At 45.2% G+C, this 17405-nt stretch overlaps 1 protein-coding gene across 1 annotated transcript in view; it reads left to right on the forward strand.

Moving 5' to 3' along the window:
• Positions 1-17102, forward strand: part of rapgef5a (Rap guanine nucleotide exchange factor (GEF) 5a) — a gene marked incomplete at its 5' end in the record, with an annotated part of 45252 nt that extends 28150 nt beyond the window's left edge. The window contains 17 exons of the mRNA XM_080000427.1: positions 1781-1926; positions 2755-2855; positions 5805-5889; positions 6446-6584; positions 8064-8155; positions 8301-8331; positions 9318-9396; positions 9486-9635; positions 10174-10271; positions 11066-11188; positions 11863-12041; positions 12445-12535; positions 12655-12705; positions 12872-12959; positions 13073-13137; positions 13246-13300; positions 13604-17102. Of these exons, the coding sequence (XP_079856553.1) occupies positions 1781-1926; positions 2755-2855; positions 5805-5889; positions 6446-6584; positions 8064-8155; positions 8301-8331; positions 9318-9396; positions 9486-9635; positions 10174-10271; positions 11066-11188; positions 11863-12041; positions 12445-12535; positions 12655-12705; positions 12872-12959; positions 13073-13137; positions 13246-13300; positions 13604-13722 (1692 nt within the window). The 3' untranslated portion in view covers positions 13723-17102. The remainder of the gene's footprint in view (positions 1-1780; positions 1927-2754; positions 2856-5804; positions 5890-6445; positions 6585-8063; positions 8156-8300; positions 8332-9317; positions 9397-9485; positions 9636-10173; positions 10272-11065; positions 11189-11862; positions 12042-12444; positions 12536-12654; positions 12706-12871; positions 12960-13072; positions 13138-13245; positions 13301-13603) is intronic.
• Positions 17103-17405: the final 303 nt, after the last annotated feature.

The raw sequence follows: 17405 nt of genomic DNA on the forward strand, positions 1-17405 counted from the left end.
AACCAGTATTGGTGAATTTCTTTTCTTAGTTTTAAGTGGTTCTTTACCTTTCAAGCTACACATTTGGAGGCTTAAATAGTCTCTGTGATTTTGAGTGTGGGCACACAAACGCATACAGAGACTTCAGGAGTAGGATCATGTGACCTCATTGGCTTGAACACCTGTACGGGGCTCCAGTGGAACATGAGTCATCAGAGCACAGTTCGTCGCATACACACTTAAAGCATATTGTTTCGTCTCGCCCGAGGCAGCTCACGCCCGCTGTCTCTTGGGTATCACACAACTCCTTCTACCTGATGGTGTGTGTGTGTGTGCGTGTGCGTGCGTGCGTGCGTGCGTGCGTGCCTCTTTGTGGATCTTTATGGGTTTGTGTGCACCCCATTTGTTTTCTGGGGAAAAACAAAAATCAGTTAGTACTGTTGTGTACTGTACATTCAACCGTTTTATTGTCAATTTCCGCATTTTCCATACATTGCCATTTTCTTATCAAATTTTTTATTTATTATTATTATTGCCTATTTTTATGTAAGCTGTTGCTGACACTGCAATTTCCCTTCAGGCTCAATAAAGTATCTATGTATCTATCTATCTCGTTGTGGTAGCGATGATTAGATCATCAAAAGAGAAAATCCACACACTTGTTTATTTTTATTATTGTTAGCTCGTGTTCTGAGTGCACCGGTCTGCCACCAGCTCCCTCCGGCTCTGACAGAGACAGTCAGGTGGGGCCAGGGGAGCGCAGGTGGAGGAGAGATGACGGTCCTTTATCTCCCATCCTCTCCTGTCTTCTTCCTTTGATCACCCACCCCCCCCACCCCCTACCTCTGCCCTGCTCATCTCCTCTCCTCCGGGTCTTTTCTATTATTATTCCTTTGTCCATCTGGGGCTCTTTCCTTATCGCTCTGCCACTGCAGGTGTGTGTGTGTGTGTGTGTGTGTGTGTGTGTGTGTGTGTGTGTGTGTGTGTGTGTGTGTGTGTGTGTGTGTGTGTGTGTGTGTGTGTGTGTGTGTGTGTGTGTGTGTGTGTGCGCGCGCACCTCTGACTGACTTACTATGCTTGTGCTTTCATCTGTGTGTTTATCCTGTGCGTTGTAGGTCTATACAGTCGTTGAGTTTGTCTCAGACTACATTAAATTGACAGTCTGAATCAGTCAGTCTGAATTGGACGCACGTTGTGAGGCTTTAGGCGAGACATTCTGCCCTTGACAGAACGACACGGTGGGAAATGAGCGGAGCCACGTCCCAGTCACTCCGCGATGCCCTGGACATCTCGCCCGTCACAACATTTCTCCATGCAGTGTGACAGCACGAGCCACCAGTTGGGGGATGTCGACTTCTTTACCGATAGTTCTTGACACAATTCAGTCCTCTCCACTCCCTCCTCTCTTGCCCAAGGTTGCTAGTAGAAGTCACGGTCAAGCGTATGTGGTATCCTGACGTGTTCTCATTCTCCGATCTGTTTGCAGAACATTCTTTAAATCATTCCAATTGTGCGGCGTCAGTTTCCTATTTGCTCCTATTATTGTTTCTTCACAATGTAGTTTTCCTTCAACATTTGGCCCACTGACGTGCCTTACATAATACTTTCCTGCTGTGTGTGTGTGTGTGTGTGTGTGTGTGTGTGTGCTGTGTGCTGTGTTGATGCCGGGAATAGGGGTGTGCGGACATGTGATTAATTCATTGATATTTAGATTTATGTGTGTCCCTCTCCTGGTCTCTCTGACCTTCAACTGTTTAGCATTTTTATCTGTTATTTATTTCATATTCCCCCCCACATCCAGGAGGCGGTGGGCAGAGTGTGTCTGAAGGAGAGAGGGCGTGACGTACTGGTGCTGCAGAGAGTGACATCATCGGTGACGTCGCCGTCCGAGCACCCTTCCCCCACATCGTCAGGAGGGGGCGCTAGAGAGGAGGACGGCTACAAGAGGTCAGACCCCGGCAAACTTGAGAAGTATCACTCTTCCGTTTCTCTCTCTCTCTGCATAAACGATCTTCCTCTCTCCCTCACTACACACTTCCACACACACAAAGCAGCCGTTCACTAAAACAATGTGTGCTTTAGCGGCTTTCAGCGGCGGTTCAGAGAATAGTTTTCTTGTTTTCAACAGAACTGGAAGAAGACACAAAAGATGACACAAGATTATGTTTTCCACGCTGCCTGTCAAAATGTGTCCTCTGTTTGCGGGAATGAAGTGTGTTTCTGTACATGTGTTCCCCCTGAGTGGATAACTTTGTACATGTTTCCTAGAGAGGGTGTGTTTGTGCATGTGTATGCTGTGTTTTTAGGCTTGTGTGTTTTGTTTTTTTTATGCCCTGGGCGCAGTTGAGGGAGTGTCGGTGACCAAAAGGGGTGTGTGTCTCTGTGTGTGTGTGTGTGTGTGTGTGTTTGTGTCTTCAGTGGCATCCAGTTCCCAGTTAGTGTTTGAAGCTGTCGGAGGAGAAGGGTTTTATCTCTATTTTACCCCTCCGGAGGGAGCGCAGATGAGTGCGGGTTAAGGAAATAACCTATTATGAAGATGAACACCAAGCCGGCCACACTTGCAGAAGCCGAGGATGACAGTGGGGACATTGACGAAGACGATGATGAGGAGGACGTCGTCTCTGAGTTTGTCACATTTGACGTCCCCTACCTTCGCTACATCGACGAGGAGACGGCGGAGGGCTATAGCGCGGAGGGGGGGAGGGAGGGATGGAACGGTGGAAGTGGTTCCTCGTGCGCTGCTGACAGAGACTTTCGTACTGCTTCGTCGTACAGGTACGTGGTCGTGTCGGGGACACCGCTAAAGATCCTGGAGCACCTGCTGAGTGACCTGCGGCTAGATGACCAGAGGGGGGCTCCGGAGAGCAGGGAGAGCGGTGAGTCGCGCCGGACACAAACACCCACTCGCACTCGACATATTCTATGCACAACCCGTGTTTAAGATGTGCTCTTTCCCTGCATTGATGCATGGTTACGAAGTGCATACAGAACATGAACCCTATTTAGAGCATGGGGGACGGGCTTGTTATCTCATGGTTGACCAGGGAAGCTAGAATGAAGCACTCCTCCAAACTCCACCGCAGGAATGCACCTCAGTCGAATCAGTCCAACAAGCGGAGAAAGAGTGGTTTGTAGAGTGGTTGACGTGTAGTAACACGTTCCAAACCACTCTTTATTTTAGTCATCGTATTCATGCCAAAATCTTCCAGGAATGTATAATCTGTTTACTCTACACGTGGATGATAAGCTGGAGCGCTCTCCTCCTTAAATCATTGCTGACGCTTTGCCGTTTGTAATGAGGAGAGCTTCAGGTGAGCTGGTGTGCACATTTCTGCACACGTTCATTTGTCACAGTAGATACGCACAGGTTTGACTGGTGAGGACTTGGCCTGGATTCACGTTCTGTGTAGTGCTGCACTTAGTCGTTCTATTCACAGCAAGCTAGTGCCCTTTTTTTGTTGATAAGTTGAGTATTGCCAGTAGGTCACACGGCAAAAGTTAATCCCCAAAAAGACCTTCAAAAGAGCACAAAACAGCACTGGCAATAATAATGAACAGTGGCCGGATGAGGGTTCAATATAAATTTGGTTAATGGTCCTGTGGTGGTATTGAGACAACTTGGGACGTTGGCAATTTATTGTACAACTGCACCCCCGACTCCTGCCAAATCACCTCCATTGTCAGACACAGAGGATAACTATACTTGTTCTTTTGAAGGCACTTGTTGTATTCTTTTTTGACTTTGAAGCTTTCAGCAGATCTTTTTATTATGTTTCCCTTCCACATACTACCTGGAACAGCAGAACTCACAGTGGCTACCACCGAAGTAGCTCACTTGCTAATATTTGTATTATGTAAACCACTTAATTTCCCCCCTGGCAGTATTAGTTTCCACCACAGCTCTTCTATAGCACTATCCACAAACAGCTCTGAAGTGTCTGAATGAACCTGTTGACGGGTTCACTGGGAGATACTGTACATACTAATAGCAATTAAAAGTCAAGTTAACACAACTAAAAAGTTGCCGGTGACATATCAAGGCAGCCCTTCTTCATGTGTCATGTTCTCCGAGTAGCACCACTCCTCGGCGGTCCACAGGGAGCCGTCTCTGTGGACCACAGGAACCGAAGGAAGGGGAAGGGGGATCTGAATGGAGAGAAAAGAAGACGGGAAGGAGAGAGCCGAGAACTGAAAGGGTCTTTGTGGGAGATGGCCGCCTGATATTTATTCACAGAGAAGAGAAAAGTCACTGTCTTGTCTTTCCTCTCCCTCACTCTGGATATATATGCTTCTTTTTTTCTTTCAGGAGGAAGGTAGAGAAAGAGGTGGAGATCAAGAGTGTTTGTGCCTTTTTGGTCATCTTTGTCCATGCTTCTGAGCTGTGTGTGTGTGTGTGTGTGTGTGTGTGTGTGTGTGTGTGTGTGTGTGTGTGTGTGTGTGTGTGTGTGTGTGTGTGTGTGTGTGTGTGTGTGTGTGTGTGTGTGTGTGTGTGTGTGTGTGTGTGTCACGAAATACATTGTGCAACAGAAATCACTGTGATCAGTTCAACAGAGATGTACATATCCTCCCTTTGTCCCTCCATTTCTCTCTCTCACACAAGTGATAAAGTCCCCAAGGTCAGAGCTGAATGAGTTATTCATTGTGTGTGTGTGTGTGTGTGTGTGTGTGTGTGTGTGTGTGTCTGTGTGTGTCTGTGTGTGTGTGCGCGCACCCATGTACTTGTTTGTGGGATGCAGGTTCGTGTGTATGAATGAGACTTTGCATGTGCCAGCGGGCAGCGCAGAGGGCAGTGTTGAAGATGAAAAATTGATATTTATCATGGCGGAGAGCAGGAGAGGTTGGGCGGATGAGAGGACTAAAGGGGGGGGTGGGGGCTAACCACAGAGGAGGGGAGGTCGAAATTGTGGATGAGCAGAGAGAGAGAGAGAGAGAGAGAGAGAGAAAGCAGAAATGCGAGAAATGGATGGATGACACAGGGAAGCGACTGGTGCTAAAAAGTGCTGAGCTCACACCGACCTCTCCAGAACCGTTTCTGAGGGAACAGTGTTTTTATTTCTAAGTAGAAGACGGCTGATCAATTATTGATGCCAGGGCCACTGCTCAGTCTTGTATAATTGATTCCTTCTTGCCTCCCTGCCTGGCCCAGCCATATTTGGGTCACATGTTTTCCCGAGGAAAAGGGATTGTGGCAGCATGCGGTCTGCCCGCTAACAATGGCTCATTACCCACATGCCTTTGGGGTGATTTAAATTGTGTTCCAAAGCTATTGAACACCTGCTGAGTCTTACACTCTCTCACAGTCATTGACTTAGTTTACTACTCAGATGAGGGAAGCCATTAACGATGTAAACCAAGGGTGCGTTAAAAAAACAAACTCTGCTCTCTCAGAGAGCACTACAGTAATTTAGCTCACCCTCTTTACCCATTTACCCTCTCGCTTTCTCTCTGCTGTAGCAACGACTGAATTTCCCACAGGGGATTGATTTAGTTAAATCGAATTTAATGTAATCCAATTTATACGTTTTTTTTTAAATTATTTTATTTGAGTTCTTGGCAAAAACTGCCGTTATCATCCGTGTGCTGTTTTGAATGGGTTTGAAATGATTGATGGCGAGAGGGAGGAAAAAGGGCTTCCTGACGCAGAATACCGATGAACACAGGGCCACTACAAATCAGATTGAAGAATTATTATCCGTAATAAGATTTGGCATAAAAAGTGTGTGTGTCAGCCACACCTGTCTCCATCTTGCGCTATTTTAAATAGGTTCCGCAGGAATGTACTGGGTGAGTTTTGCTGACGGATGATGATGTTTCCTGTGTTGCAGAGATGTTGCTGGATGACTTCCTGTTGACGTACCTGGTCTTCATGTCCACCCACGACCTCTGTCAGGCGCTGTTGGGACAATATCCTTAAAAACACTGTGACATGTACACACAAATCACACACACACAAACACACACACACACACACACACACAAGTCCTCTTTTCAATAGCACAGGAGGAAGAACAGGTTGTCTGGCAACTGGTGTGCCTGAAAAGTTGAGTTGTCCTTGAGCAAGATGCTGCTCCAGATGTGTGTGTGTGTGTGTGTGTGTGTGTGTGTGTGTGTGTGTGTGTGTGTGTGTGTGTGTGTGTGTGTGTGTGTGTGTGTGTGTGTGTGTGTGTGTGTGTGTGTGTGTGTGTGTGTGTGTGTGGAGTGACTTTTAAGCATGTCGTGGCTTGAAAAGCAGTATTTTACTGCATTCCGTCTAACATCTTGCATCCTTGACAACACTGTGAGTCATCCAAGCAACAAACACACACATATGTTCTCACACCATGCGGAGTAATGCATAGATCATTAGAATCCCTTTTAAACACACACACACACACACAGACACATTTGGCATCCTCTCAATCTCCCTTCCCACCCCTCCCCAACCCAACCTTTCCATGTCTGTCTCCTTGACTGGTGCCACCTACAGCAGCGTCCGGTGCCGGGGCCAGGAGGAGGGCAAGGACGCCCTCTTCAGGAAGCGCAAGGTACTGCAGCTGGTCTCCCACTGGAGCCACCTGTACAAGGACTTCCTCAGGGAGGAGGAGCACGTCAAGAGCTTCATGAAGGTAAGCAAATCACCCCCTCCTCCGCAGCCTCCGCCCAGTGTCAACTCACCGACAGCTTCAACAGCCTCTCATACATACACTGTTCCAAACTAACTCAGTGGAGTTAGTATACACTGTATACTACACTACAATAACAATATTATTTCCTGTTATTAGAAAAAGTGACATGTGTCCCCATCACGAACCGTGCTTGTTTCATTCCACAAGGATTCGGAGTAAAATAAAATAAGCTACATCTAAAATAAAAACACACTGTATTCATTCTGGAGTGTCTTTTTCTTTATCTTTTGTTGATTCACGCTTGATAAGGTCTATTCCAATGCGGATGGCTAATATTTGACCACAGAACAGGCATCGGGTGTGGCTTTGAGAGAGAGGTTTAGTTTTACAGTATGTTTATGTGAACCTTCCCAGTGCTGCACCCTGCACCAAAAGCTTTTTTTTGTCTTCATAGCGCTCTGTCCCTCTCCCATTCTCTCTCTCTCACTCCACCCCTCTCGAGTGAGTGGGTGGGTGTGTGGGAACCACATTTTTCTTTCTTTTTTCTCTCTCTATTCTAAAAATATCAAAACAACTCCATCCTTCACTCTTTTCATCCTGAGACAAACATATATCCTATATTACACATATATAACATATCACATATATAACATATATTACACGCGATGATGGTGAATAAACATCAGGGTTATTGTCGTCGGCAGCTCTCTCCTCAAATCTTAAATGCAGCTTGTGTTCCGTCACCTTTTAAAAAAAGGCTGTAACGCCAACCAAAGAAATACATATGTGCGCACAGACTCACAAACGCACACGCACACAATGACCCGCCCCCACTCACCAAACACTTGCCTGACGGCTCCATCGCTCAGTGGGAGGTTGCCATGGAAACCAAAGTGTGAGGGTTTGCATTGGGTATAGACTCGTATGGAGTGTGTAACCCAGGTGATTGTTGCCTAGTAACAGATGAGGGGAAAGGGATATGAGGATGGCAATGACAGTGATAAGTAGTGTGTGTGTGTGTGTGTGTGTGTGTGTGTGTGTGTGTGTGTGTGTGTGTGTGTGTGTGTGTGTGTGTGTGTGTGTGTGTGTGTGTGTGTGTGTGTGTGTGTGTGTGTGTGTGTGTGCACGAGATCTAGCAGCACTGCACTCCCAAACACACATACACCGGAGACACGTGCTTTTGCATTTTGTTGTGTAAGCGCAAAACACACATGTAGTTTTGCGTACAAGGGAATTTTTTCCAGTTAAGTATGTCGGTGACACCCCACACATTATTCATCGGTCGGAATACAAATGAATTCCCCCCAGGCGGTGGTCGTGTGCAGAGCGGAGTGGCCTCTGGCGCTCACTTGTGCTTTCCCCTTTTCCTTGATTGAATCCAGCCCTCTGTTCTGTCTGCCCAGTCGGAGAACACCAAAAAATTTTAACTACATCTCCATGGTAAATTGGTTATTTTTCTTTCCCTGTGTCCCCTCTCAGACTCTGTACCGGTGTGTGTTAGAGGACCTCTATGAGTTCCCCACTCTGGAGAAAGACCTCAAGGAGTTTCAGAAGCTTCTGCGCCGAAGACAGTAAGTATCTTAAGTGTGTATGTGTGTGTATTTTTGTTTTTTTATTAGGATCCCCATTAGCTGCTACCCACATAGCAGCTGCAGCACTCTACTGTATGTACTCGGACCCTGAAGCTGTGTGTCTGTGTGTGTCTTCTGCTTGCAGCACAGTGGACGACTGTCCTCCAGCTCAAAAGGTGAGGCTGACACAACAAGACGCTCCCAGACAGCCAAATGTGTACGGGATGTTTGATGACATTCTGCTCCAACTACGGTCACATCTGATTTTTCATGAATAAATGACATTACATCCATATATAATTACATCAGGGTTCTTACCAGGTCACTGAGGTGCTTGAAGTGTGTGGATTTCATCCTCAGAAGTACTTGAATACCTTAAAGTCCTTGGAAAAAAATCATTAAAAACCTGTGCTATTACCCCTGGGTTTGTTATTCAAATCATAACGTATTACAAATTTCCAGAATCGCTTTTACGGCAAATGATGCCGGGGAAATGTACATTCAATCCAGCATGGTTGGACATAGATACTTATACTGTAAGAGCAGATGACAGTGTGATTAATTAATTAATTAATAGTGTGGCAGCTCTGCATGCTGCCCGCGTGGCGTTTTCAGGGCTGTCCGACACAGACACAGGTAGAGATGTTGCAAACACACAAGTTTATTGGAGAGATTTTACACGCCGAAAGCAGATGAACACATGTCATGACAGAGAATGGGTATGTGTGTGGGGATGGGTGATTTACCTGTTGCTCGTTGATTACTCTGACAAGCAACAGGCGCACAGCCACCATGATCCCAACCCAATTACCTAGACACAAGACAGGTATGGCTGTTTTAAACACCCCCACACTATAAATAGATACATAGATATACTATATACTAATATAAATTATACACAATTATATTATATTTTAATTAATAAAGGTCACATTGAAAATTGATTATTCATTTTGCGTGAAGTCATTGAAAAATAAAAAATAGTGCTTAAAAAAGTACTTCAAAGTCCTCGAATTTCATTTTGCCAGAATGAACCCTGTTACGCTTGATTGTTGTTGTTATGAAGTTGCCATAAAATGTGTTATTTGAATGAAATCCCCAACATTCAATCTTATTATCTTCTTTATTATTCTCCCTCTCTCACCCTGTCGCTGTCTCTCAGAGTAAAACTCTTTATCAGCAGTTAAGCCTGAAGGAGAACTGTCTGCAGCTTAGAAGTCCACAAAGTAACACTAGAGAGGGTGAGTGAAACTGAAGTGAATTTCACTTCATACACACCTACCTGCAGAAGTCTGTGTGACGCGGCCTCTTTTCCTTACCCGTCTCTTAGTGATCTGTCACGTGCACGTCAGCGCCGACTCTTACCTCAGTGTCCACACGCATCACTCGCTGGAGGCCCACCAGCTGCTGAGGATCTTGGGCCTGAAGTTGGACAGAGCAGAGGAGGAGATGGTGCTCGCTGTGGTCTCACACACTGGAGGTGATATACGTGTGCGCGCATGCACACAGACACACACACACACACACACACATAATGGTATCAAAGAGAGGTTTGAGTAAATACACCTGGTAAGTGGGGACCCATGTTTGTGGTGCACTTCTAAACCACAAATTAGCCAATTTGGGACTGGTCCTCACAAGTACAGTGAAACACACACACACACACACACACACACACACACACACACACACACAATAATAATTTCTTGTGTTGGTATTTAAGTGAGGTCCTAGTAAATACACCTGGTAAGTGAGGACCCATGTTTGTGTCGCACTTCGAAACCAAAAAATTGTCAATTTAGAGCCCGATCCTTGTAAAACAAACACACACACACACATGCATGAACGTCGATACAATCTATTGCTGACTATATTGTATTATAGGCGAGTCTCATACATAATTTGCTAATTACATCTTTCTCACTCTTGGATTTCCCCCCTCCCTCCTTCTTACCCCCCCTTCTCCCTCTCTCTTTCTTTCCCTCCCTCTATGTCCCTGTATCTCTCTGTCACTGCAGAGCGTCGGCTGCTGCAGCCCAGTGACTGTGTCTACTCTGAGTCTCTAACCCCGCAGGGCAAGCTTACGGTCTGCCGCAAGGACCTCACTGAGATCATGGTAAACTGCTCAGTTCCCCCTCCACACACACGCACGCACGCATGCTCGCACGCACACACAGTGGTTTAAAGAGGAAAAATCCTTGTTTCCGAGTTTCTCCAAGTGGCGTTCAGGGGTTCTGGATCAAACTATTGTATTAGGAAGCTGCTGCTCCCCTCTCAGCTTTCAGTTGCCTCCAGATCATATTCTTTGTCTGGAACGCCCTCCAACCCACCTGTATTCTGCTGAGGATGTGGCCTATTAAGAGAGTTGGATATTGCAAGGATTACTTAGGAAGTCTTTATTTCACAGCCACATCGCCCACGGCGTGTGCGTGTGTGCGTGTGTGCGTGTGTGCGTGTGTGCGTGTGTGTGTGTGTGTGTGTGTGTGTGTGTGTGTCCTTTCGTCTCCCTTTGCACCTGTAAACATTTTACCTGTGTGCTCATGAGCGTGTGTGCACATTTGTGATCTCAAAGGACAACACATTGAATACCCACTTGCATTAGGACACATTTGGTGTCCTCTAATCCCAAAAAGTCTTTAATGCTGTTTAAATTTTTTATATGCATAAGCTCCTGATTTACCCTCGATGATGATTATAAATTTATGTTGTGCTGTTTGAAGTCTACGTAATCCCAACTAACCTTGTTTTTAAAGTTGTTGTTTTTTTATAATCTTATAAACTGTGTGTGTGTGTGTGTGTGTGTGTGTGTGTGTGTGTGTGTGTGTGTGTGTGTGTGTGTGTGTGTGTGTGTGTGTGTGTGTGTGTGTGTGTGTGTGTGTGTGTGTGTGTGTGTGTGTGTGCCGTGCGCAGGCTCCTCTCACGGATAGCAGCGAGTTGAGCAGGAGGCCGGTGCGTCTCCTGGGAATCAACACCTGGGACGTGGCGGCGGCGCTCACACACCTGGACTGGAGCCTCTTCAACTCAATCCACGAGGTGCGTACACACACACACACACACACACACACACACACAAAGGCATTTATATTCACACTGGAAAGTGCAGGGACAAGGTCATTAAAATGCGACGGGCTTTGGCGGGCTGTCTGCGAGAGAGAGCATTCTCCTCTACCAGTCGCAGCTGTCCCTGAACGCTGAATGAGCGCTCAGATGGAAGCACGACACTGAGCACCATTCAGAGAGATGTTCCTGCCAACACAAAAAAGCGCTTCCATCTCGTTCAGAGAGCGACGCCACGCTCGGATTCCAGTTATCACAAACACACGACATCCCATTGAAAAGACCATCAATCATTTCCAGGGGTCATCAAAAAATGGAAAAGTATTGATTGATGTCATTCCTTTTAAGAAACATTATGCCCTGAATCTGGGTTTGAAAGTTTGGAATGGTATTTTAAAATAAAATTGCGTACATTTATTGAGAGGCAGGACATTGAGGGGGAAAAGCAAGACATTTTTTAATGTTAACCATTTTTGGTTGGAAACGAATTATAATTTGATTTGCTCAAGTGCATTTGTATTTATTTGCAATCAAAGTGGGATACAAGGTCTTAAATAGAGTTTGCTAACACCTGCAAATACCCTGTATCATTGATTACATACCTATGTGAACACACACACGCACAAGCTGACCCCTCTGTCCCCATGCAGCAGGAACTGGCGTACTACACCCTGAGCCGCAGTCCCGCTAGTGGCCACACGGCGGCACTGTCAGTACTGCTGCAGCGCTGCAACGAGGTGCAGCAGTGGGTAATGTCTGAGGTGCTGATGTGTGTTTCGCTCAACAAGAGGGTGCAGCTTCTAAAGAAGTTCATCAAGATCGCAGCTCAGTAAGCACACACACACACACACACACACACACACACGCGCACGCAGGGGGTGGGAATTGACAGCGGACCTCCTGGCTTCCAGATTGATCAATATTGTAATTCTGCTGTTATTTCAATACACTACATTTTGTGGTTCAATATTAAAGTGCATTTTAATGATTTTCTTTCTGTTTAATTCTACACGTCAGACTACACATCTTCCAAAAATAATGCACACTGTGTCGTATCACAATTAAAACTGAGAAAGAGCAGCAATGCAGCCAAGTTAGGAAAAAAAAAAAAAATCAGCACAACTTGTATGACTAGGATGTAAACAAAAACAATGCAGATATGAATTCAGGAGTCATTGTGGGGGAGATGGATGCAGAATAAAACCCTGTTGTGTGTGGGCTGTATTTTTCAGCTGTAAGGCCCAGCGCAATTTGAACTCTGCCTTCGCGATCATAATGGGCCTCAACACGGCCGCTGTCAGCCGACTCAACCAGACCTGGGAGGTCAGTGTGCGTCTGCGGGGTGTTGATTGTGGATTTGCCTGTGTGTGTGTGTGTGTGTGTATGTACATGCACGTCCTTCTCATAACGCGTGTAAACTCCTAAATTTCCTCTCCCTCCAGAAATGCCCCGGCAAGTTCAAGAAGCTCTTCTCAGAGTTGGAGCTCATCACGGTAACAAACTAAATATAAAATCCGTCCGGTGTATCGTTTCATTTCACAGCATTGATTGTAATTCAAACTCTCTTCTTCTTTCACCACCACCTGTCTATCCTCTTTTTTTCCTTTTCCATTCCCCCACTCTCTCTCTCTCTCTCTCTCTCTCTCTCTCTCTCTCTAGGACCCCTCTCTGAACCACAAGGCCTACAGGGAAGCTTTCAAGAGGATGAAGCCCCCCAAGATCCCTTTCATGCCTCTACTGCTGAAAGGTACACACCAGCGCGCGCACACACACACACACACACACACACACAGACACACACACACACACACAATGCACAAAAACCTTGAGAAAAACGTGACTTGCTCTTCCTCCAAACAGACATCACCTTCATCCACGAGGGAAACAAGACTTTCCATGACAACCTGGTCAACTTTGAGAAGCTGGTAAGTTGAGTCGGCGGGGATGTTATTCATATGTAAATTCATATGAATATGTAAATATGAATATGTTATAACGTGGTCGTGATGAGACTGTCTGCTCCTCCCCCACAGCACATGATCGCAGACACGGTGCGTCTGATCCGCCACTGCCAGAGTGACCAGCCAGGTGAGCGACCCCATCGTTCCCTCACTCAATAGTTCTTTCTAGACTCATCCACTGATGTGAATCTAGTGCCACCTGCTGGCGGGTCGCTGCCCTGCACGCCAAGGTCTTCTCTAACTTGCCTCTCACCACTTTCACTCAGTTTCCAAGCAACCGTTTTCAGGGACGCCTCCACTTTCCATCCTGTGTTTTAGCACACGCCTGTTTGCATGTGCTCGTGAACATGTGCCTGGAATAGATTTCTCCTGATGTGTGACTAATGTGCGCGTTACTGTCTGTCTGTCTGTCTGTCTGTCTGTCTCTTAGGCAACGAGGTAACCGGGGGCGACAGTGCGGAGGTGAGGGCGAGCGTTCACTGTTTGCACATCATCGACAATCAGCAGACACTTTTCGAGCTCTCGCACAAGCTGGAGCCGCGTGCCTGAAAAGAACCAGACTTGGCGCGCGCGCGCACACACACACAACACACACACACACACACACACACACACACACACACACACACACACACACACACACACACACACACACACACTGGACACGTGTGCGACACCGAGGACGCTGCATAGAGCGAGATAAGGTCCCACGCGCATCCACGCACCCAGGAGCACGACGGGGGAAGGAACCACAGCCCGAGCGGCACCAGTGCCAAAATGGAACGTATCAAGGTGCAGCACGGACGTTGTTTTCCAGGTTTTGTCACTGAACACACTAAAGAAAGAGAGATGGACTTATGAGCTCCGTGCACTCAGAGAGCGGGAGATTTGCCAGGAGACTGTAACTACTTTGTACAGTATCTGTTAAGACTGAATATACTCTCGTTTTTGTTCTTGTAATGAGCCTTTGTTCTCCCCCTTTGTGTATTTATGAGCCGGTTCCACAGGTGGAACGGTTCCTTTAATCCCTTTGTTGTCAGCGAGGACTTGGAGGCAGCTCTATTGTTCCAGATAGAAACAGGATCATCCTGAGAGGAGCTTTTGGCTTTTTTAGGACCTACGTGATAGCGTTTATCTGAGTCGAAGGACTCTCTTTAGCCGCTGATATTATTTTTATCTACATATTACAAACAGATAAATCTGCCTCATGGTTTACTTATGCGATGCTCACTTTGATATCTGTTGATTTTTCTGCTCTCTTCGGTTATCGTGTCGTAGCAAACGTAAACAAACACTGTCCGGTGCCAATGTTTAAAGTAGTAAAGCGTGCATAGATTCTGACTTGTGAGAGAAGTGTTGTTTTTAAGGTTTTGAAAATGTTGTCGTGCCCTCCCGAATGTGCACAGAGTCCAACAGCTGTTCCTTGAACGCACTCCTCTTCATGGATACACTACTTACTGGACAGATCCGGATCCTTTTGCTCTGTACATATTCAGTACCTCAGTTCGGTGCCAAATGTCAGTTTGCAGTGAGTGGGAGGTTCAGTGCAGTCATTGTGATGCTCTGAGGTTTGTACGGAAAGCTCAGCCACAGCATCCGTGTTTTTTTTTTTGTTTTTTTTGTTTTTTTTTTTCAAATCTTTTCAAGAAACACACCTTTTATTGATCCATAGCAACATAAATCCGACTCCACGAGACGCTCTCGGATAATACAATGACTGATTTCAGGGTATGCGTGAAATTATGATATACCCTTATCAAACCCCACTCTCCAGGGGTTGCTATGGAAACATGGTCCCTCCATTATAGTTTATGTTTCCTTTTCATCCTTAAGGGATGCTGTGCAACTGCAGCAGCACAACCACTCACTTTGCCTATACAGAAATCATGTTGATATAAAGCAGACGGTTTATTACGTTGTCAATAGATTTAATGACGGAAGAAGATGATGCCTTGGTTCAGAATGGTCCAGTGGAAGCATGTCGTCACTACAAGGCTTCTGTTGATCGTGAATGTCAGCGCAGGGTTTTGGGTTTTGGCTGAATAATGTAAAATCACCAGACTGACTCCTCCGTGACGGGACTCTGCAATGCTCCTCCGTCAGCATCCTTTGTGTTGGGCTCATTTGAATCACCCCTAATGCATTGATTCTGTGTGATCTTTCAACCTCTTGGACTTTATGTTGGCAATTTGCAAATTATTTTTCAGAAGGAAATGTGAAATCGACAAAATATGGTTGTTAAAATGACCTTTAGATATTAAGATCTATTTATTGCTGTATCTGTTTCTATTGCTGATGTCAAGATTTCACTCTGAAAGATGGGATTAAAAGAATCACTCAGAATTGTGGTAGTAGTAGTTATTCATATTAACTCATGTTCGGAGAGGTGTAGACCTGCCACTATAGCAGTGTCTGCATTATTTCATAAATATCCTAAATCAGCATTTCAGTGTTAAAATTATGTCAAAATATAATGCGTTTATGGTGGGTTTCTAAATGCTAAGCCCATCTATTGAGATGCCTGGTTAACTCCAATTGGAATTCAAATTGAAAACTTGACCTTAAAGCCATCAATATAAAGCATTGAAAAGAGGTTCTTTCCTGCTCATTTCCCCGATTCCTGGACAACTTACTCAGAACTTTGTGAAGTTTAATTGAATGTTTGTTGCAGTTGTCTGTCCCATATTCAAGCACTTTGATGGAACAGTGAAGTTATGACAGACACAAATCTTAAAGTTTTAAAGATCGTCTCTAATCTCTGTTGGCAGTGAACAGCGCTCCAGCTTTTTGCACATTATCACCACCAGGGTTGGCAGCCATTGAAAGTGGTTGCCACTGTGAGAAATTTAGTTTGCGGACATAAAAGTTCCAACACTCATCCCATTAAGTCGGCTTTGTGTACTCTCTGGAGCACTTGAAAGAAGAGGTAACATGGTATTAGCGTCACACATCGAGTCTGAAGTCAAGATTGTTGCCCCCAAGGAGTAGTTCATATTAAACACATCTGGGGAAAAAAACCCAATCTGAGCTAAAAACATGAAACCCAAGAAACCTGTTTCAGAGTTGTTTCTCCCTGGGACGGTTTTGAGAAAGCTGGATCCCCTATTCACTCCTTCAAGGATTGTTGCAGTCCCGATCCTTTTCACATATTTGGTGTCATGGGGAGGTGTGATGGTCTTACATTCTCACATTTACGTCTGACATGTACATGGGCACATATGCACCATCGCTCACTTGAGCTTAAAAATATTAAATAACTCTGCTACTAGTTATTTATTGTAATATATTGTTTATTTATGTATTTCTGAGGTCGCAAAATGTCTGTTTATGTGCCATGTTCAGAGTTTCTTCGGGGCAATGTGGAATTGCGTACATAAATAAAAAAAAAAAGTTTGTGGTTTAAAGCTGAAAAGCTGGAATGTTTAAGTACTTGCTGCGATTTGTGGCCATTTGAGGGTCGTAGATGAGGGCAAGTCAAGCTGCTCGTTTTGGTCCTCTGGTAAAAGAATAAGAATAACATACTGGGAATAATTGGAAGGAAAAAAAGATGCGTGAAAAAGAGTAAGAAGTTAGATTTGTGTTTTTAATGGCCATTGTCATGACTGTAAAGTTCTGTTTAAAAATGAAATGTTAAAATCTGTTTTGCATGATGTGACCAAACATTTGGCCATAGTGCTCACAATGCAAGAGAGGCTTTGTACTATTGTTACCCTGTGTAAATATGACAATGTGTGGGATATTATTATTATTATTTATCTGTTTTAAAAGAAAAAAAAAACCCAAGATGGAAGAAAACACAAAGCAATACGTCTCCCCTAGTGTCCTCCCGAAGTTGGGACTACTGAAGCCACACGCCTTTTCTAAAGCAGCGTTTTACTATGTCAAAGTTTTATTGAAATGGAACAAATTAAAGGTTTTATGTGACATCAGCTGGTTTCCTGGTTTTTAATGAACTAGTGCTTGCCCGGTCAAAATGTGGGACTTTCGAAGACATTTTAATGGTACAGTTTAATAAAATGTCAATGACTTGAGTCCTGTGTTCCACAATGGAAGCCGAAACTGCTGGTTAAAGTAATACACCGGTGAAGGTCTTTTTGACTCAGTCCGGAGCCCTAAAGCCCCGCTCTGGCAATCTTGAACTCGTCACTCGGACTGTTGCTGGGGGGTGTCAGTTTATTACAGCTGCCATACAGGGCAATGCTGCTCAGGCTTCTTGGCAATCCCAACCACCT

This window comes from Zeus faber, assembly GCF_960531495.2.
Source record: "Zeus faber genome assembly, chromosome: 1".
NCBI lineage: Eukaryota > Metazoa > Chordata > Actinopteri > Zeiformes > Zeidae > Zeus > Zeus faber.